This window comes from Xiphophorus maculatus, chromosome 21 (genome assembly GCF_002775205.1).
Source record: "Xiphophorus maculatus strain JP 163 A chromosome 21, X_maculatus-5.0-male, whole genome shotgun sequence".
Taxonomy (NCBI): Eukaryota; Metazoa; Chordata; class Actinopteri; order Cyprinodontiformes; family Poeciliidae; genus Xiphophorus; species Xiphophorus maculatus.
In genome coordinates this window covers 21,236,821-21,258,250 of record NC_036463.1, presented here as the reverse complement: position 1 = coordinate 21,258,250, position 21,430 = coordinate 21,236,821, and the positions used below count along the sequence as shown (strand labels likewise).

At 37.3% G+C, this 21,430-nt stretch overlaps 1 protein-coding gene across 5 annotated transcripts in view; it reads left to right on the top strand.

Moving 5' to 3' along the window:
• The first annotated feature begins 1,296 nt into the window (after positions 1 to 1,296).
• Positions 1,297 to 21,430, top strand: part of LOC102237367 (solute carrier family 12 member 7-like) — a 59,219-nt gene continuing 39,085 nt past the window's right edge. For 4 of the 5 annotated variants that reach the window (XM_023326362.1, XM_023326361.1, XM_023326358.1 and 1 more), the window contains exon 1: positions 1,297 to 1,594. In XM_023326362.1, the coding sequence (XP_023182130.1) occupies positions 1,378 to 1,594 (217 nt within the window). In that variant the 5' untranslated portion in view covers positions 1,297 to 1,377. Of the gene's footprint in view, positions 1,595 to 11,409; positions 11,749 to 21,430 lie in introns of those variants that run through there. The other variant, XM_023326360.1, reaches the window with a different exon arrangement.

The following is a 21,430-nucleotide window of genomic DNA, read 5'->3' as shown; positions in this document are numbered from 1 at the left end:
TGATTGCCTTTAATGGTGTTGTCGGTCTCTTTGTGGTCATAGTAATTTTCATAATAATTTTCTGTCCGGCTGTTAAGCAGGGAGTCTTAATTGTACATTTCTGGAGTTCAGGATGCGTACAGTTGTGTTTCTGTACGCAGTGTTACAGAAACACAACTCCAAACCGTGACTTTAGCATGATATACTGACTCAAATTATCATGTTTCATTAACTATGTTGTTATGCTGAGATTGTGTTACATGGTGAAATGACCTGTTGCTTCTTTTAAGGCTAATGCTCAGTGAACTCAGGGGCTACGTTTACAATCCACATGCCTTTAAGTTTTATGTTATTTTTTTTTCCCGGTTGTATTTACAGCACCTTAATCTTTATATATACTACAGAAAAAATCATTTTACATGTTTGGGGATTGTGATTTTAATCTTCTGTTTTATCTCTGGGAATGTTTAAAACCTGCACCCTGGAGATTATGTGTCAAAACTAGGAAACATGAGTGGTCATTCTATCCTGAGGTATTGACAAACCATTTATTCTAAGATGGAACATACCAGAGTTATTAAGGAGGGCTGTGGGCTCAGTGACTAAACTATCCCTACTTTTTAAATTAGAATGCTCTGCAGATAAAGCAGTGGCAGAGCTATAGATAGCAGAGGATATTCAGGGTCAATGTGTTCAATAAAAAAAAATATTTCAGTTGCTGTTACAGAAGCTGCCAAGTAAAAAGATTCATGTATTTTTAAATCTCTTCATTACATTCATTATATAATGATGCACAAAATTTATTATTATCTAATTAATTGTCTAAATAATTGGTACTTGCAAGAAAACTAAATTTTACATGCTTTTATTAATACATATTTTAAATAGTCTATTTTATATTCAAGGATATACCTGTCTCATTTTTCTATAGAAAAAAAAATGTACTTGACGGAATGAAAATTTCAATATAAGTATGCGCCGGTGGTATGAACGTTTGTGTCTGTTGAAGAGAACAAGTAGAGGCTCGCACAGGGCAATATCACCACTGTTGATATGGTGTGTAAAAACATTTTTATGTCAGTTTTACGTATTAATTTTAAAATATGTAATATTTTGTAGTTAGTGGGAGAAGTGTGAGTACTCCAAATCTTAAAACTTGCTCACTACATAGGTAACTAATTTCAAACGACTCTGATTTGCTTCCATTGGTGAGTGACGGCGCTCCTGAGAACTCTTGGCCAATTAGAGAACCTCGGAGGCGGGCCTTAGTCTGCTGTAATCAATCCTCCGATCAGCGCGTGAGCCTGTCCTGAGCGTCGTTAACGGCTCGGGCAAGCAGAGCCAAGCCGTGCGTCTTTCCGTTAGCGCGAAAAGCGAAACAACTAGACGAAAAACAACATGGGGGAGAGATTTGTGGTGGTGCCTGTATACACTGGAAAGACGTTTGGCAAAGAGGAAGGGCGTTCGGGCAGCACTCGAGCTCACCCGGCACCGGACACCGGTGGAAGCAGAAGCAGTGTTCCGGGCACCGTGGCGGAAAATGAGCAGTTGGAGGACTCCGTGTTCGAGCCGACGGTACCTATCCTGGAGTACAACAGGGAACCTAATAAGTACGGTAAGACAGCTGGCTCAGACATTAGTCCGTGTCCCACTTCTTATCTCACTTTGTCTCCGGGGGATTAGACTTCGTAAATCATTCGGGTATTGGTTGTAGTGCTGTTTACTGGAGTGCGCTAATTAAGTTTTGGGGTAACTGCACCCCCAAAATCACCGACGTAGAGAAGAAGCTAGTAGTACAAAAGTGAAGTTACAAATATTGTTACAGTGTGTAGTGTCATTAGTGGGGAATTTATTAAAATTCCCCGTGTAGGGGAACATCACATATATATTTTTTAGGTTTTACTAAATTAGCTTAAACATAACGATAGTGGATTTAACATGGGATTTGTCTTTCAACAAACTGACTGTGCTGCAGCATTTCAAGCTGCAGCACAAATCCAGAATCCTATTCTATTCACAGTAAAAAAAAAACATATAATGCACACATTATTTTTGTGTGCATGTTATTTTTCTTTAACTTTAGTTTGGGATTATCTCTAGAGATATACTGATTAGAAATGTGGGTCCAATTTCTGAAATCTGAATTTTGTAAAGCTTAGTCCTGGCTTTGCCTGCTTAAGGCAGTTCAGATTTTTCTTTAAAATTGATCATCTAAGGGTATATACATAAATATGATGGACATTTTTTTGTTGTACCCTTCCTGACCAGTGTGGTTGTTAATCTTCTGTAAGAACAGAGGTGATATTAACACCTGTTGGGGGAAAAAGCAGACACTGTGAAATATAGTTTTACTGATGCATATTTAAAAAAAGAAAAGCAAAGTGATTAAATAGCACAGTGTGCATGTCTAGCATTACTGAAACAGCAGAGTCTTTCCTAAAGAATGCAAATCCTTACCTTGACTGTGAAATTTATTAGTTCATATTGTAGTGTTCCATGATCGAAGGATTCTGGGGGAACCTTATCAACTTCTGCTGTTATTCTATCAGCTTTAATCAATTTTTGACTTTATTCTTTGTATCATTCTCAAGAGTGTTTTTGTCATTGTGATTTGTTGGGGCTTTTGTAGGGTATGTTTTCTGATTGGAAAAAGATTGGAAGTTAGAGTTTCCTCGTGACAGATCACATCTTAGGGGGAAAATCGATCTTCCTTTTACAGTTAACCAATTTTTAATGCTTGTCCACTTTTAACACTATATTTGTGTATTGATCTTGAGGATTTTTAACATTCAGTCGAATCTTTTCGCTTTATTTTCTTTGCTCTTCTTGCACTCAGACCTTGGTCTTCCAATAGCTGACAAACATGGTCACTCACTATAGCAACACCCGGGTAGGTAGAAGGCTCCAAAATAACTGTCAGGAAGTATTGGTCGTGCAAGCGTGCAAAATTACAGTACAATGATGGCTGGGCGTGTGTGTGGGAACAGTCTGGTGTTTGTATTGAGTCGTGATCAGTAGGACACACTGGGTTTCATCTGGTTTTGAGTCGTTTTGGTTGGAATGGAGTTTTTATGAGCTGCTTTACTCGGATCCATCTGACATATTTCACTTATCACAGTAAAATCTAGCCATAAACTCATAAAACAGTTGGAGAGCAGCAACCATGAAACAAGCTGATGTTTTGGTCTTCTAAAAAGACAGCATGGATGAATGAACAATAAAAAATCTAAGGGTAAATTGAGTGGCTGATAAACTTGTGATAAATTATGATGACATAGAAGAGGCTGGCTATTGACATAGCAAGCCAGTGTGTTATAATAAGCCTGAAATGTGTTTCTCTGGCTCAGAGCCACAGCAAAACACTGAGCGAGTAACAAGTGAGTTGGTGACTGCACTGAACTACTATTAATCATTCAAACATGCATTTTACAAATTATAAATGTGCTGAGTATTTTTCGTATTGCATAAAAGTGTCCTGAATTGATAGGTGTGTTGAACAAAGCCAAGTCAGCAACAAGCAGCAAAGCTATGAAAATGTTCTCCACATGATTTCCTTCTTAAAAAAAACACAACAACAAGTCGAGACCTGTCTATTCCGTTTCAATGCATGGACTCAGTTTGATTCAAATCTCAGCTGGTGACTTGGAAGATGTGTTGTGGACACAAATCTGTGTAGTTATGGCGGTATGTATGCTCACTGTTAGGTTTGTCATTTCCTCTGCTATAAATTACTCTGTTAGGCAACCATAGAATAGATTGTGTGTTGCTCCCTTTCATCAGCACATCAGTCTCTGTTACTTGATCCTGAGGAAGACTGTCTCCTGTGAACACATGCAGCCGGCATTCACACGATCAGATAGTGTTTACTTTAGGCAATTTCAGTTATAGCATTTTGTTCAAAACGTAAAATATTCACAATCCATATCCTCTAACTATGATTAAAAAGCAAGAAATGATTTTTGGTGAGGACTCCAAAAAGCATTGGTTGTATGTCATTTCCCCGGAGCCGTTTTTTTGACTTATCTAGTTTTTGTGCTTTACTTCCTTCTTTTTCCAATTTTTTGTGCTATCAATAAACAATGGATTGCAGTAAATATAAGACTTTTGTGATGATCCATTTCCTCATCTGTGGGTGAATCTTCTGAAACAAATCTTGTTGATGAAGAGTCTCGTTTTCCAAAACTCATTTTCTGCAACAGTAGCCCAATGAGAAAATGGGTTTCAGAAATGTTAGCGTGATGGATGGTCAGGCATTTTCCATTACAGCAGGAAACACCTTGTGGTAATTTTAGTAATGCAGGGAAGAGTGTACATACCTGGCCTTGCTTCAGCTCTCTGTTTCAATTTCTTATTTTACTTGGAAAGGTGTACCTGATTGGGAAACTTGTGCAACCCTTTGTGTGCCTTTCCAGTTGTAATAAAAGGGCTTTATTTGGACTTTAGAGAGTCATTCAACTCAATCAAAAAAAAGTGGTGGCACATACTAAAGTACATCTGATTTGGAACATTGTTCTGTTTTGTTCATGGTTGCAAAATACATTTCTAAAGATAAAGCGTTGGATAGAAAAGAGGAAGCCGTGGTTAAGAACAAAGAAGCAAGATTATTTGTGAATTATTGCTTTTTGTTCTAAGAAGTGTTGTCTTTTTAGGTCACCAGATATTATGTTGGTGTTTTCCTCATTCTAATAGAACGAACAGAAGCCTGTGAAATGTATGCTGGTGTTAAACCTACCACGCACTACTGTAGAAAAAAGGGTCAATGTATAGAGTAACTATTAACAGTTTTCAGTTTCAATAATTGACCTGAGCATTGAGCCAGAGCTGCTGCTGCAGACGGCCTTCTTTGTAGAAAAAGAACATGAAACCACTAACGTTTCTCAAGAGCAGCCAAGGGATAAACCTAAAGTTAAATGGTTGTTTTTAATGAGAAGTGACTCATTTCTGACCATGACAAGCAGGGATGGGCATTTCAAACTGCAGCACAAATCCAGAATCCTATTCTATTCACAGCACAGCCTGAGGAACGCACTGTGAGCTGTAGAGACGAGGTAACCTTTAGTCCAAACAGTGAAACTGTTGTTCAGCTTTAGTTCTGTTGCTTAAGAAGGACACAAATTACCTCTTATTCCACTGTGAACTGGTGCCAAGGGTACTGGTGTCCAGATGTCCAGAGATGATAGATTTGTGCTAGTAAACAGAGCTTCTTGCTCAGCCAAAACCTGATCAGTGTGCACCTTGTCTCATATGGTAGCACACACACACACACACATGGCCTCGTGTGTGTGCTAACGGTGTGGATCTGGTTCATAATCTTTTGCAACTTTAAAACTGAAAGTTTTTGAAAATTAAAAGTTTGAAGCTTCAAAAAAAAATTTTTTTTGGATTTTTGATAATGAAAAATAATTTCTTTGCTATGATGGGTAGATTTAGTCTCAAATTTGGACTGCACATTATATCGCAAATTTATTGATGTTGCAGAGTGCCTGTGTGCTATGTATATTGCTTTATAAAAATTTACAACTAATTTGTTTCTTTGCCTAGATAGCCATTGTCAAAAACAACTTTTCCTGTTAACTATTGTTGATTGACGTATTGAATATTTTAATTTGCAGTAGGTGGTTAGAGTGCTCGTTATCTGGATTTTATGCATCACACAGTTTCCTTGGCTAGGGGAGATGAATAATATTAAAGCTAAATAATTTGGATAAGAGCAGAAGAATATTAAGTGTATTAAACTAAGTATTTTAAAAGCTGGAAAACATAACCACGGATATTATCTCCTGCCATAAATTGAAAGACCATTGATGGGGTGACGTCAAAGCTCCCTCTAACGTGGAGTAGGTGAAAGGACTGTAATTACACAGTTCATTGCAACTGCTGCCATGAAGGGTCATAGATCACATACTATACATACAGGGTGATTGGGAATCATGTTTTTTCTCTGTGGAACACCAAACCAAAGTCATGGGGCACTATCATGTATGCATGGCCATTGTCTGGCATGTAATGTCATATCACTGTGACATATTTCTGTGGCGTGACAGCCGAAATGTTTAGTATGCCAAATGAGAGGAGGGAAATAAAGGCTCAAAGGTCTAAATGTGAATTAGTTTTAGAAGACCTTGCTGAAAAACAACAGATTCCTAATGAGGACATAGTTTTAACTATTAATAGACAGCCGTAGTATGGATTTCACGTTTTCCTAACATCATGTAGACCTAGCAATGATGAGTCTGCATCACATGATCAGACCTATAGCCGAATGGACAAAGCACCTCTTAAAATTTTAATTTGCCTGTTGGTCTGCATAACTTTGACCAGTGGGAATTCCGAAATAAATTCCCTATCATTGTGGAAGCTCTGTACAATAAAAAAACGATGGCTTTTTTGTATTTCTGAGGCCCTGCCATTGGGGATGACTTCCTTTACTTACATAATGGAAAAAAGTTAAAAAAAAAATTCCCCCCATGTCTATTTTCTAAATATGTGTTTATAGACTTAAGGAAAGCGTTCACTGTGAGTCATTTCAACCATGTTGTCTTTTCCTAATGCAGTAAATAATGCTGAGAGCCAAAAAAAGTGAGTGCTGGGAATGGCACAACACTGGAGAAATAACATAGTTTCACATGAGAACAACAACTAGTTTATTTTTTTTAATCAACCACTAATCAATTTATTCAAACAATTTTGTAGTATATTTTGTCTTAGATTGATCTAATAGACAAACCCAGTCCATTTTTACCTGATATTGTCTGAAAGTTTGTTAAAAATTTGTAATCTAGATGGCCATTAAAGGGTTACATAACCTGAGTTTTGGGCTTGCCAAAGCATGCTGTGTCCCATACGCTATTTATAATGTTTAATGGATGAGTACTGCTGTTACTTAAGATGGTACAGATGCAGCTTTCCATGACTACTGTGGAAAGCTTCATGTATTTGTCTTTTTCTTTAGCCAATGCAGAGGTTGTTGTTCCCCCCAGCTGTTCTGTTTAAGTTTTAACAGCTCAAATCTAGTTGGAACTAGTTTCTCCACCATCATATTTAGACTTGAGCTCAGCTGAAACACGTAGTCTCCTTTCTCTACACACATTTTATTGAAGTGTTTTATGAAACAAGTAGGGCTGTTGTAAATGAATATGATAGTAATCGAGTAATCTATCGATTATTCTTACGATTAATCAAGTAATCGGATTTTTAAAAAAAAGATGAAGTAAAACATTGGTAAATCTAACTTAACAGCAGTATTACTATCGCATATCAACATCAGTCCAATTTTTCACAGTTGAGCTTCTCTAACAATAACCTTTCTGTAGTTTTGAAAATTAACTCGTAACAATAATAGCTCACATTACAAGTTAACCTGAATAAAAGTTATACAAAAACCAGAAATTATATTCAATTCAATAATAAAAAGGCAGACTCACAAATACGCTTATAAAAATGTCTGTACTCCAGCTTTTGCTTTATGCATTCACCTTCAGTCAATTTAATAGATGAATTCTCACCTTGCTCAGACATTTATAGCTTTTGTGTTTATGTTAGCGACAGGATTTAACACCTTCGTTCGTCACACACAAAAACTCATCTACCAGCTACATGGCGCCACGATGAGCTCTGCCACCCATTTGTTGAGACCGGGATGATATGAAATAAATTTTCCGTTTCGTCCGTAAAGCTACACTTACGTTAACTATCTAATGCGCAGCCGCCCGCAGTATACAGTCTATCCGCTCACCTGTATAAATACACCTGCAGCGCTCTTCCCCGCTGTTCGCTCTGAACCGCCACCAGGCAGCAGCTCCGGGAGGAGAAAAGCTGCCGTACTCCAGGCATCGCGCCAGTCATTTTAAAGATGCTTATTGGTCCCCCGAAAAATGACAAAGACCCAGACATTGTCATCAATCAATAAAATCTTCCCAGGTCAAACTTGAAAACTGGACGTTATGCTGCTAACACTTAGCTTTCGTCAACAACTCAGGCGGAACACAAATAATAACCCTGCCGGAACACGGTGCGCTAAATAATAAAATATAATTTAACGAAGCTTCGAGGCAGATACATTTTCCTTGAGGAATTTTAATAATCGAGGTACTGGAATCACTCGAGGAATTGTTTCAACCCTAGAAACAAGTTATCTGGGCTAGTCACCCTTCTTTAATAGTCACACAAAAATATGGCATGGTGTACTTTCTGCAAAATAATGCAACTGTCTGAAAACAAACAAACAAAAAAAAACTTTTCCAGTAATCATTTAACCCCAGATTACAATGTTAACATGATTTAGCTTTTTTTTTTTCTACAAACATTTGAGTACATATCTTTTATGTCAGTGGTTCAAAATAGATAACACATCTGGTCAGAAGAGGGCAACATTGTGTTATGGTTAGTCTTGAACTGTCAGCTTTTGGTTAAATAAAAAGCAAGATACCAAAGCAGGAGCTGTAACAATACAGGTCTTGTTATATTGAAAATGAGAGGTGGAAAAAATCTTCTTGTTTCATCTCTTTGGTATGATATCTTAAAAGTTCATGTGATGCTATCACCAGTAGCCATGCCACCTAAAATTGTACTTTAGTTGCTGTTGTGTTGTATAACACAGCATCGAGCAATAAGATGACTTTTGACAATGACCATGATCTTAACCCACATGAAATGATAAAGAGTTTATACCCTCTGGTGTAATCTGCATCAATTTTAATCCTTGCTTCATTCTTTATCCTCCAGGGGGCACTGTTTAGTAATCAGTTATGCTTATAGGGGATGACTGGTATCAGTTAATGGATTGCTACTTTACTCTTGTAGCACTGGGAAACTGCCACAGTTCTGGAGAACGAAGGTTATTTTTCTTTTGAAGACCAGTTTAGTATTGCATAATACAAGACACCTTTACGAGGCTTTGTTTTGCTTCTTCAGTTGAAACTATTTTTCTCTGTAGCAAGAGTAAATCAGACTAATTGGTGATTTATTTATTTTTTTTAATGTATTTTTTTGTTTAATTAAATTACTTAAAATGTATTGATCTGTTTGTCACATTTTTATGTTTTTAGATATCAAATTAATCTAGACATAGGTGTGGAAATAAATTGTCCCACTAATTATTGTGATAAACTATAATATTGTCTTGAGACTGTTTACAACTAATATATTGATAATGGCATAACAATGCAAGGTTAACCTCTCAAAGACCAATGAACTGTAATTTTGCAAAGAAAACTTACAGAATTAACCTGGAAGGTATATTAAATATCCTAAATAAAACACAACAAAATATAGTAAATAAAATGAAAAAAAAGAAAAGAACCACACACACAACCTAAATCATGACTAAAAATGGATTATGATCCCTCTGTAAGCAAAATTACCCTAAAAAAATATTAATCAGAACAGAAATTATCCAGCTAATTTTAATTTATCATGCGAGTAATTGCTTATTGCGACAGGCTTATCTGGACTTCTGACTGAATTTTTCTCAAATTACAAAATACTGTATGAATATGAGTGAAGAAGCTGGAGAAGAAAGAGCGCCTATGTCCTTCACTCATGCCCTTGCTTTCAGGTTAAGTTTTGGCTCATCTTCCGTCTGTGCAGTCGATCGATAACTTTATTTTGAGGTTAGAAATTTGAGCCTACAGAAGAGAAGTCCACATTAGCGTAATTGTTGAGGTAAGGCAGAACAATGGACTATGGACATATGAAACCAACATGTAGGTTTCCATTAAGTCCTTTCTTAATGCAGCATTGATGAGCTGTTTTTTTATTTGCGCAATAACAATGAAAGCTATAAAATAGAAATGTGACGTGATGTTATTGGGTCTACCACTGATGGCAATATGTTTTCAGTGGGATATTCTTGAATGATGATTTATTTTTCTCCAAAATATCCAAGTACACTAGACATTATATAAATATATATATATACAGGTATATATATTACACACACGTATTGCAACTGTGCACTGTTTTTGAGTGAGAGCATCAGTTCACCCGTAAACAAGCACAACTGGCTTAGCGTGTGTGAGCGCCGCAGATACAGAGCAGAAGCGCGTGTTTTTGTTGCGCTTTTATCCGTTTTGGAGTTGGCTCTCCCCTTGGACTTTGGTAGGGGAAACGCTGCAGTGTGTGCACTTTTCCTTTTTGTGAGTTTTTGTGTGACAAATATTTTGGTGTTAAGATCAACTGCAAAGCAGGGATGAGGGAGAAACTTAACATTTCGCAAGATCAAAGTTCTGTTAAACCACAGCAGTCTGTATTTGTGAAAAAGGATTACAGTAAATGTTGACCTCTAGCTATTGATTTGTTCAAGTGCTGTCATTCACACATTAACCACATACTTTTTAGGTGAATAAATATGGTTAACATGGATGAAATTGAAATCATAAAGATAATGGAAAATGCAGAATTTTGGGGGAAAATTAAACAGATTTTATAAGGCTCTATTTTAGTTACAACAGTACAATGTTAAACAGTCATATTATGTCATTCCTGAAGAACTTTTTTTACACTTATTGGGTCCTTAGTAATTAGATGTGAACTGTCATTCTTAAAAATATTGGCAGTATTTTCCTGTGGTGTGTGTGGTTACCCTCCCTGCCCATGTGGGTCTTGGTGTTTCTCTTACCTCCCTCTGCACCTCCTCCTTTTCCTGTTTCCTGCATCTCCCTCCCTTCTTTCAACTGTATTGATCTTCCATTGGTGTCAGTGGGGTAATAAAAGTGGGGGTGGTTAGCTCTCCACTTGGTTAATATCCAAGATAACTTTAAACCCACAACACTAGAAACTGGTCTTTTCATGTAGTCGACTCTTGTGATGTTGGTATTTTTAATATTTCCCGTCAGTGAGGGCTGTTGCTTACTTGGTGTGGGAAGTGGTTTGTAACACTATATCTTTTGGAAGTGACTAATTTTATTGGTCAGATCAGCTGATGGGACTGAAATATCATTATTGCTACTGAACAGAGCTGCTTTAATGCAGGATATTTTGTTGTCCTTCCTGACAACAAAATATGTGTGTGGCTTTAATTGATAATTATGTGCAAGAATAAAGACATTTTACTCCAAATACATAATTCATGGTACTGCTAAACACCTGTCACTACAGACTGGGTCAAATAACATTGCATAGGCAAACAGGACGAGTATAGCGCTGTTGTCTGTGTGTGAAAATGTTCCTGAATGGATCGGCTCCAGACTTCCTCCTTTCTCACAACAGCAGTTGATCCCGTCAGTATTTGTCGTCTGTGAGATAAAGCAGCAATCCAAGAGTTGGAAGTCAGCCCTCAGGGAACAGAAAGGACCTCTAGTATGTTCTCACACGCTAATAAGCACAAATGCATGTCATGTTTTCTGCGAGGGTGTCTGTCTATGTGGACTGCCCCCTCTGGGCGGGGCAGACCCACTCTTCCTTATTTGGACGGTTGAGGTGGGGGTCGATCTCAGATGGGAGGACAGCTGAATTCTGGTGACTACAACAAAAACTTGAGCGTGAGACTCATTGTCTGCTGAGGAGCGTTGAAGTTCATCAGGTCTGAAGAACGTAAAGAAGCTGTGGACAAGAAGGAGGACGAAGAGCGGTAGGCCAGAGGAAAAGAAAGAAGAAGTAGCAGCTTAAGAGGGAGAAGGAGATAAGAGGGGACAGAATCGGACTAACAGAAAATGCCCACTAACTTCACTGTGGTCCCAGTGAAAAACGGCACTGGAAAGACAAGAGAGGAAAAGGAAGAGGAAGATGTGGATGGGAGCAACGTGCTAAGAGAGGAAGAAGATCCTACAGGTGAGATCAGATTCTGTTTTCTTTTACATTTATTCAGATGCAAGAACATGTCTTTTATAGATTTCTACACATTGGAAACAAATTTCTGACTTTTTTTAAAAACTTTTTTTCCATCTGTTAGCGTGTAGATAAGGAAGTCCTTCAGGAAAGTTCTAGAGTTTGCTTATAGGATCCAACACAAGCTGACAATTTAGCTTTATTTTGAGGGTAATTACTGCCTTTATTTTTCAGAAAAACTGTTTATGGCTCATGTGGGTGGATAATGTGAAAGCAGTAGTACATTTTAGGGAGCGCTTGTTCATTGTCCAACTGCTGCATGAGATGGGTTTCCCTCACACGCAACTGCCACTCAAGGAAGTGACATGAGGACCGTTCCCTTGTTTTCTTTTTAGCCTCAGTGTCCCTGCTACTCCATGCATTTACCTTCACAGTTGGCAGTTCAAGGTGTTTTTTTTTTTTTCTTTTTGTTTTTTACGTCACTTAGCAACCAGATCCCCAGCCAACTCCATCTTTCTGTTCAGTTCTATTCTGAGTTACTGTCTGAAGAAACCCAGTTGTTTTGATGGATGGAACTTTAACGTCAAGTCATTTGGAAACTTGTTGGTATCAGTCACCAGACTTACTGATTGATAGTAGAAACAGAGCTTGTGGATAAAACGGGCAATTATTTTAATACCTCATACTGAAAAACATATAAATAACATTTTTTGCAGGCAGCTATGTTCAAGAAATATCAGAATATATATTATTAGCCTTCAGATTTTTTATTTCTTGACTTCTTCTGTGGGAAACCATGAATTATTTACATTGGGATCAGAGGCATCGTCGCATCTCGCTGTACGAGAAATAAGTCCCTGTAACAGGGACAATGCTGACAATGCATGCATTAGCAGTTAGCATGTTTAGCGTGAAACTGTGGGCTCTTTTTACATTTCAAATAGTATTTTGATTCTTTATTGGTCTGTGAGATTTCTAAAACACTGGCAACATTTCCCGATTCATGTTCCAAACCAGAGGTTGATGCCTCCTCTACCCCCACTATAAATCAGCAACTTTGTTCTAATATTTTTGATAGGGATACACTGTCCAATCAGCTGTACAATAATAAATAATAAAATAAAAGGTTTCCTCAATTTTAGGAGATCAGTAATCTTAACCACTGACGCTAAAGTCTGAAAATCAGTCACAGTCCCCTTTCTCTCTGCTGCCCTTCAGGTCACGTCTGCACATGGGTGGTTAACAATCCTCAGCCCACGGTTGCCAACTTAGCAACTTTGTAGCTATTTTTAGCTACTTTTCAGACAAAAAAATTGGCATTGACCAAAATCAGAATCAGCAGGTCTGGCTTTTTAAAAATTAGTGCAGCCCTTATTTTTAGCAATCTTCTTATCTCCGGACAATCACACTCTCTCTTGCCCTGTTTCAGCCTGAATGAGTCACAGACATGTTTTTTGAGGTAAGAAATCTTCTTACGTCCATGGCCTTTGTCTGACTTTGTTTTAAATCACTCCACTAAATGTGAAAATAAGTCTTCTTCATTCAGTAACAGCCCCACTCTAAAGAGTGTTGTGAGTGCAACTTGGTAGCTCTTAATTATTGATTTGAAAAAGATTAAATGTTTGAGTTTCTGACTAGCTAGTCAAGGAGTCAACGCAAATCCAGCTGAAAATATTCTGTTTCCAGTCACCTGGTGACTTTTTTGTGGATCTGTATTAGCAACGTTACCTATGTAGTCATGCATACCTGAATTTGCTTGCACTAAAGTGAAAAAAACATTAGCTCTTTAAGAATTTTCTTTGATTTGTTATGGTCCATTTGTTTCAGACCAATAGAGGAAATCATAAATGCCACTGCACAGGAACTTCAAGCTGTGACTGGTCCACAGCATGTAAACTTTTAATTAGCGAGGATTGAGCTGGCAGTTGGAAAGAGACCAGTGTTGTGAATTTTTGTTTTCTGTTTGGGTTAACGCTGACCTGCTTTCTAACATACAGACCCCACCTTGCAAGTGGAAGCATTTCTCTGTATGTTTATTAAAAGTCTCTTCCTTCTAGCTCAAAGCCACATTATCAATCAACATGACATGTGTGTGCAGAGATAGTTCTGTTTATCTGAGCATTCAGCCCAGAGAGGTCATAGAGTGCACTTTTAACTAACTCCACTTTGACTCTCTGTTTTAATCAAATGTCTTTAGTCAACTTGCTTCTTTCACAGCATTTTGCATACTGTAGCTCTGAGCTGTTTATTTCCCATGCTTTAATTTCTGCTGTGGAGCTGCAATTACAGCAGCCTGCTGGTTAAGCTTTTACAAACTGTGGGAGAGTGAATGGCATTTATTGTGATAGGCGGGATATCATGCTGCTTTAGTTACTCTGGCACATGCAAAGCTTTTGAGTCTGATGAAGGGTGTTCTGACAATGACAGTGGGTGAGGTAGGGATACAATCTCACACAGAAATAAAAAAAAGCTGGTGGATTTTATGGTCTTGTTCTTTTGCGTCACCAACTCAGTTTTTTCTTCGTTTTTTAAGGGGTAATGCTGCTTTATTTTCCAACAACATAGATTATTGTTCTTGCTTGCTCACTGAAACACGAAGAAAGATTTGAATTACTGATTTAGTAGCACTCTTATCATATAACAAAATCTTAAATCTTATGTCTTATCTTAAATGTTATGTTTTAACAGAGTTTAACAAATGATTTAAATTAGCACCTCAGTTACCAACCAATCGTTTTTTTCATCCAAGGCGTCCGATTTGTTAACAGCCTGGTAGATGGAGGGAAATCACATCTCAAAATGGACACAGACAGGTTGAAGTTTTTGGGGGGTTTTTTGCATGTTTTGTAGGGAGGGGTTATGACTGTAAAAACTGCTGTTGACTCATGAGCATATGTTGGGAGGACAGAGTTAAATAGGAGTCATTGCTATTGATTATCCTGCTGGCCCATTTCCTGTTGGCTGAGTGGGGGAGGTGAGACCCTTTCTCCATCCCATAATGTAATAGACTGTATTTTTTTTTCACAGGCTCATAAATTTCCTCCTTGTTCCCCTCTGCAACTCTATTTTTTTAAATCTCACTTGCTCATAGCTACCTAAAATATATGTTTTCTTGTTATTTTTAAAATAACGAGCCATTTTAAATAGAGTTTGGACCATTTCATAATCTCTAATTCACAACCTAAAGCTTTTCTTTAACTTTTAAAAAAGAAATTCAAGCATGATTGCTCTTGTAGAATATGGACCACGTTGGGATGAGACATGGTTTAGAAAATTATTATACAATATTTGATCTATTGCTGTGAAGTTATTATCAATACTTGGGTTTATGTTAATCATGCTAGGGAGAAGTCTTTCAGATCCAGAGATGTTAGTTAAGAGAAGTTAAGGGGAAGGATTTAGAAAAGGTGAAGTTTTTAAAAACTTTCCCAAAAAATGTGAAAAACTGAAGCAAAAAATGCAAATCACAATATACTGTTCAGCCTGTTTTCTGTGGGCTGCAAAAAAATGTCATTTTTTTCTACATTTGTCATAACTAGACTGGAATCCAATTTCAAAAACAAAAAATGTTAATATCTTGTTTTCTTTTGATGACCCTAATATCTTTTAACGTGTTATTGTCAGCTGGATGCGTTGTTACACCCTACTACACTACTAGCTTGCCTTTACATTTTTCAACTTATTGAGCATGTGGGGTGCCACTAGTCACCCCACAGTTGCCAATTTAGCAACTTTTCAGACAAAATCATCCAAAATCAGAATTACCAAATCAAAACCTTTTAAAAAAACGGCAATCGGCCAGAACCTGCAATCGGTGCGCCCCTAGTTGTAACCTGATCAAATCTCACTGTAACCTAGAATCAGTGGGTCCAGTTTCAGTGATCTTTTTATTTCCTCATAGGATCACATGTTATTAACTTAGAGCTTAACACAATTGAAAATAAAATAGGAACATAAATTGATGGCAACACTTGATTGAAGCTGGGGCGTTAATGGGATTTTTAAGTGGTCTTTCTAAATCACCGCAATACTTGAGCCTGTGTGAAATCTTAACTAGCAGGCTTAATTTTGCATCCAGCTGAGAGTATGCAGATTTTAGACAGAACGCTGTGTTCTAGCAGGGAGTGAGCAGGGTCCTTGTGGGATAGGGTGGAGAGGGATTGTGTAAGTGTAAAGGGAGTAAAGAGTGTATACAATGGACAAATATTCAGTGGGAGGTGACCAGTATGAGTAAAGAAAGAAGTCTTTTTCATCTTACAGGAATTTTAATTCCTGTGGTTTGCAGTGGAAGCACCTCAATGGGTTCATAGCTCTGGAGTGGGTCTTCTCAAATGTTTGGACAAAGCTGAGCCAGACTGATGGACTGAGGAAGTTATGGTTTGAAGGGAGGTAATGAAACTATGTGAAAGTGCAGTATTTTTAATGAATATAAAATAATGTCCATAGTTAAGCTAAAGGATTTGAGGGTACTTGCAGCATTTTTTCATTATGGTTTAGGTTTAAACTGAGCAGGGAAATGTCCGAGGTGTTCTAGACTCAGTCGGTGTTTTTTGCCCATCTGCCCTAGTCATGTGTTTCCTGTTTGTATCCCAGTCAGATCTGGTTTTGTTTAAACCTTCTGTTGCACTGTGACCGTTTTTTTTTTTTTGCTCAATTCCTTTTGTTTTTAAGCAAAGGTCTAACATCACATTATGGTTTGCTTGGGATTTTTTTGTTTGTTTTTAGTAAAATCTTGAGGCAGACACTTGAGACAGAGTAATACATCTGCTTCCTGTCATTAAAAGGAAGCCCCAAAAAAGGCTAAAATGCACTTTTTTTGTTTTCAACAGCAGCTACAATTTCTCCTTCACACTTCAACTGTTATGTTAATTTCAAGGCTGCATCCTACACGTTCACTATTCAGATTCTGTTCTCCAAAAACAGAATCAGTTGAGGTTTCTATTCACTGCCTCTGCAGGTAGTTTAAGAAAGGTTTGGAAACCCGATTTTTAGTATATTTGTACACCAGCGTGTGTCCAACCTGACCTTGCTGTGTTCTCGACTTTCAGCTGTGTGTTTGCATTAGCCTTGTTGCAAGAGTTCTGTTTTTTACTCTGCACTGACCTTTTATAAGGGTTGGCGAAGTAAAACCTTGTTGATTACTAATATTTAAAATTAAGTCTATCAATGCTAATTAGATTGAAAACATACTAGTTGACAATTAAGAGTTAAGAAAAGCAGCCAAGAAACTACTTTTATATGTTTCACACAATCCATGTGAGCAGATATTTAAACTGAGTGGACCTCGAGTCATGTGTTTTCTCTGTGTTGGGAAATGCTGAGGGGTGTGGTGTTGGGGAGAAATGCATGCAGGAGACACAGACAGGAATGTAATGATCGAAGCACAGAGACATACTGTGATATGATTTCAGAGTTTCCTCAAGGCCGGCAGTCAAACCTCACATTGCTGCAGCTAAACACTCAAGTTAAAGTTCAAAATGCAAGATCTTGTAAGGTGTGAACAACTATGTCCTATGGTTTATTTACTAAAAATAAACATATATGACAGGAAAAGAAAGAGTATTATGACACTCCACACTCCTCATTGTGTTGATAGCTTGTTTAAACAGAGTTGTACTGGCTAGTATGACTGCTTCCTATTTCCCGTGCAGTGATCTCACTCTCACCAGTTGCCTGTTCTCAATATGGTATCTCTGATAAGCTCCTAGCCTGCAACCTGCACTTATCATAATGGGGATCTATTTTCCTTCTTTCTATTCTTTTCCTCACAGCAGCAGTTGTGAGACCACCAAGGCCACACTGTCATACTTTCATTGCCTCTTTAATATGCATCTCTTTTAACCAAGATCAAACAGCATATTGTTCTTGCAATGATCTGCACTAAATAGCTACAGTGAAATCTAGAGTTTACTGTCTTTTTTATATAGCCTAACAAAAAAAAGGCTGTATTTAATTGACTTGGTTAAAGCCTAATTGAGTCAAATTATTCTTTAAAGCTTGGAAAGAAGGGATTCAACATTTCATTATTTCAGTAAAGTTTATTTAGCAAAGTTTACTATTTGTCAAGTAGATTTCTAGTTAGGAACATCTAAAACCAGACTACACATGATATCCTCTCCGATGTTCCCACTTGTTTGATGTGCTTTCTAACATGGTCCATTAAGTTCATTCATTTTGGTTGTTAATTTGCCCACATTTTATTGCCATAAATGCGGTAGCTCAAGCTTGCACTTCACTAACAACCGCAAATATTCTTCACAGGGAAATGATCGACTGTAAATATTTGCTAGCAAACAGCCGGAAGTCGAGTTCTAAAGTAGAATTGGATGGAAAATATGCCAGTAATTTAGCATCTTAAAAAAGCAAACATTCCTTTAGTTATGTAAGGAAGCCTTACAGCATTTTTTTGTGATAGCATAGTTTTGCATTGACATTTGTAGAAAAATCAACCTTTAATATGAGACAGTAGTTTTTAATCCTCCTTTCCAATAATCTTTCGCTGTTCATATGCTCTGAGAAACATGTAGACCAGTAGAATCTGATGCTTTATGACACACTGAGATGGTGCATAAGCTTAAAATTGTATCACAATATTTTGTAGTATATATTACAATAAAAAATTATTAATATTTACAACCTGTTTTTAGTGTTTTACTTAGGCAGCTGTATTGCTATGATTACACATTAATGCAAACACCGCTCCTAGAAAATATACATGTTTTGAAATGGGCTCCTTGAAGACAGCAGTGACTTAAAGAGGGACACTTATCTTTAAACTGCACGCAGTAACTACATTAATTATGTTCTTAAATTTATTACTTTATTGATACTCAATGTAACAAGCAGTGGCGAAAATAGTAAACATGACTACGGGTGCACCTATTGCAGTTTTCTGATCAATCATTACTCTTTAGAAAGCCTGACCTCCTAATTCCAGTTTTGACTAATACAGATTTCTTTGTCTGGAAAGTTGCTGAATGTAGTGAGTAAGGTCTGTCAGGAGATAAGGTCTCATAACGTGTAGATCTTAACTATCTCCTTTGCTCAGATAAGATCGGTTTCACATGTAAGTGTCAGCTGATTGCCGATCTCCCAAAATGAAGGAAATCTGGGCCGATTTATCGGTGCATCCCTGATGTCAACAATACTCTTTTTGGAGTATTAAAATGCCATTAAATGGAATTTATTGTTGTCAGTTTTTTGATAATAAATAATATGCTAAATGCTAACCCCTAGTGTATAACTTTACTCAGCCCTTTAGGGATTTTTCCTTATAGGTTTTAGAGTTTGCCCTGGTGAAAGCTGCGAGTTGCTAGCTTAGCCACTTTAATTCTGCAATCTCAGCTGCATTCTCCAAAAGCACCCAGGACCTATGTTGATGACTGGATTTGTGTAACAAGAAATTTATTTTCTCTTAGCTTGAGAAATATAAAATGTGATCCTTCCATTTCTCTGCCATGGATGAATGTATTTTTCATAACTTTGGCTTGTTGGAGTCATTTAATTAAACAAGTTGACCCTTAAATAATAAATGCTTGTGCAAGAAATGGTTAACTGCTTTTTAAAGTGCTCAGAATGTGACTGGTAGTCCGGCAGACTTCATTTTCCCCAAATCTACCCACTTGCTTTTAATATCTTTTGTCCTAATCCATAAACCAGATGTTGGCAGAGCAGGACACCATCTGGTCCCAAATGGTTATCATATCTTCCTACAGTGGTTGCATCCTAATGTGTGTGCTTAGAAGTTCTGGAAAAGGCTTAGATAAAGCTCTCATGTGAATCTAGATGAAATAATTGTTTTTAACATATCAGCAACAGCTGCAACTCTTTGTCGAAGGTAGTTGAGGACCAGTCTGGATGCCTGTCTGCAGTTTTGTTTCAAAGTCTTGTTGTCACACCATCTGCTGCAGGTTGGAGTGGCGTATTACTTCCAGTATTTGCATATGGTCAAAGAGCAGCCATTGTTTGACTTGTTAAGGAGGTAACTACATTTTAAGGAAGTTTGGTTGATTGTATGAAGTCACATGATTCGTTCTTGTTCTCATATGTCTGTGTTTCATTTGCTGTTTTGGTTTGAACGCTTGGGAAGAAGTCGAGTTACATGACAGAATGTGAGTATATTACTTGTTGAATTTTATGAAGTGCTATACATTTTCTCTGTGTCCATTTTCAGATAGGTAGAGCATCCTAGCTAGATGGTGCTTTCTGTCAAAATGATCTAATGTCATGTCTGGTTATAAGTGAGTTTGTATAGAAAAGCAGAGAGAGAGTGACCTCACTGTTACTGACAGTTGCAAAGTGCTGCTATGGGTGCCATACAGTTGATGCTGACAGTGTGAGTTCTCCATCTGGAACGCTGAGTGGTGTATTCTCTCTCTGCCTTTGGGAGAGTGCTTGTGTATGTCTGCTGGTGTGGCCTTGGCTGAACAACATAAATGTAAAGATATGCACAGAAAAGGTTTTTGTGACATATGTGAAGGCATGCTAATATCCTTGAATGTTTTTTGTTCATTAAAAAGTGTCTGGAAATATTTTTTAAATATCTCAAAAACATTAAGCGCGAACCGATAAATTGGCCTTGATTTCCTTCATTTTAGGTGATCAGTGATCAGTCGAAATTTGCATGTGTAACCAATTCTACCCACCTATTTTTTCCACAGTCTTACTGTGTCTACCACCTCAATGGTCTGAAAATGACTGGAAGCACTACGTCGTGCAGTTGTTCTACTACCATATCACTTTTTCTGTGCAAGCAGAATAATTATAAATGTGTGATTCTTTGGCTATTGGTTTGTTAAATAGTTTTTATTCACTCCATGAATACATATTTTGGGTTAATAAAACAAAGTTAGAATGGAAAAAGTGGAATTCTGAAAAATAACAATAGGAAAAAGTGAAATTTGGGAGTCAATAAGACGGATAACATAGGGCCCTAAGTATGCAGTTAGATGGCTACATTTAAATCTTTAGAACAGATGAACTATGAAGAAAGATTTTGTGACATCTCAGTGGGAAGTATTATCTGAGTTCGTACTGCCTCAAAACATTCATTTGTGACACTGTCAATTTGAACACCACATTTATTTTATAAGTCAAGCTGATTATATTGCAGGTTCCACATACTAAACATATTTTACCAGTAAAGCTTATCCTGAGCTTTGTGATAGGTTTTTAATCTCATATTTGTTAAATTTGCCTACATCAAAGGCAAATATAAATATAGATGGACGCTCCAGTTCTCTAACTGATGCTTAGCACAAGTCTAGCTTTACGGCCGAACAGGAAAATAAATTCCATACCATACTAGTTGCAGCAGGTGGTTGGCGGATCACACCGTGTTGTGTACATAGTAGCATATGTGTTTCCAGGTACGGAAAAGGTGCCAAAGATCTGTTGTTCACATGGACACAAAAGCAGTAAAAGCCTGGTGTCATCTATTAAACTGACTGAGGATGAATACAGAAACTAAATATTGGAGTGTCTTTATCAGCCTGTTGCTTTATGCTGTAAAGCACTTTGAACCGCCTTGTTGCTGAAATGTAATTTAAACAAATGAATTTGATTGATTATTTTATTATTAAATTGAATATAATTTCAGATTTTTGTGTAATTGTTGTCCAGGTTGATGTAAAAATGAGCTGTTTTTGTTACAGGTTAATTTTCTAAGGTAAAGAAAAGTAAATGT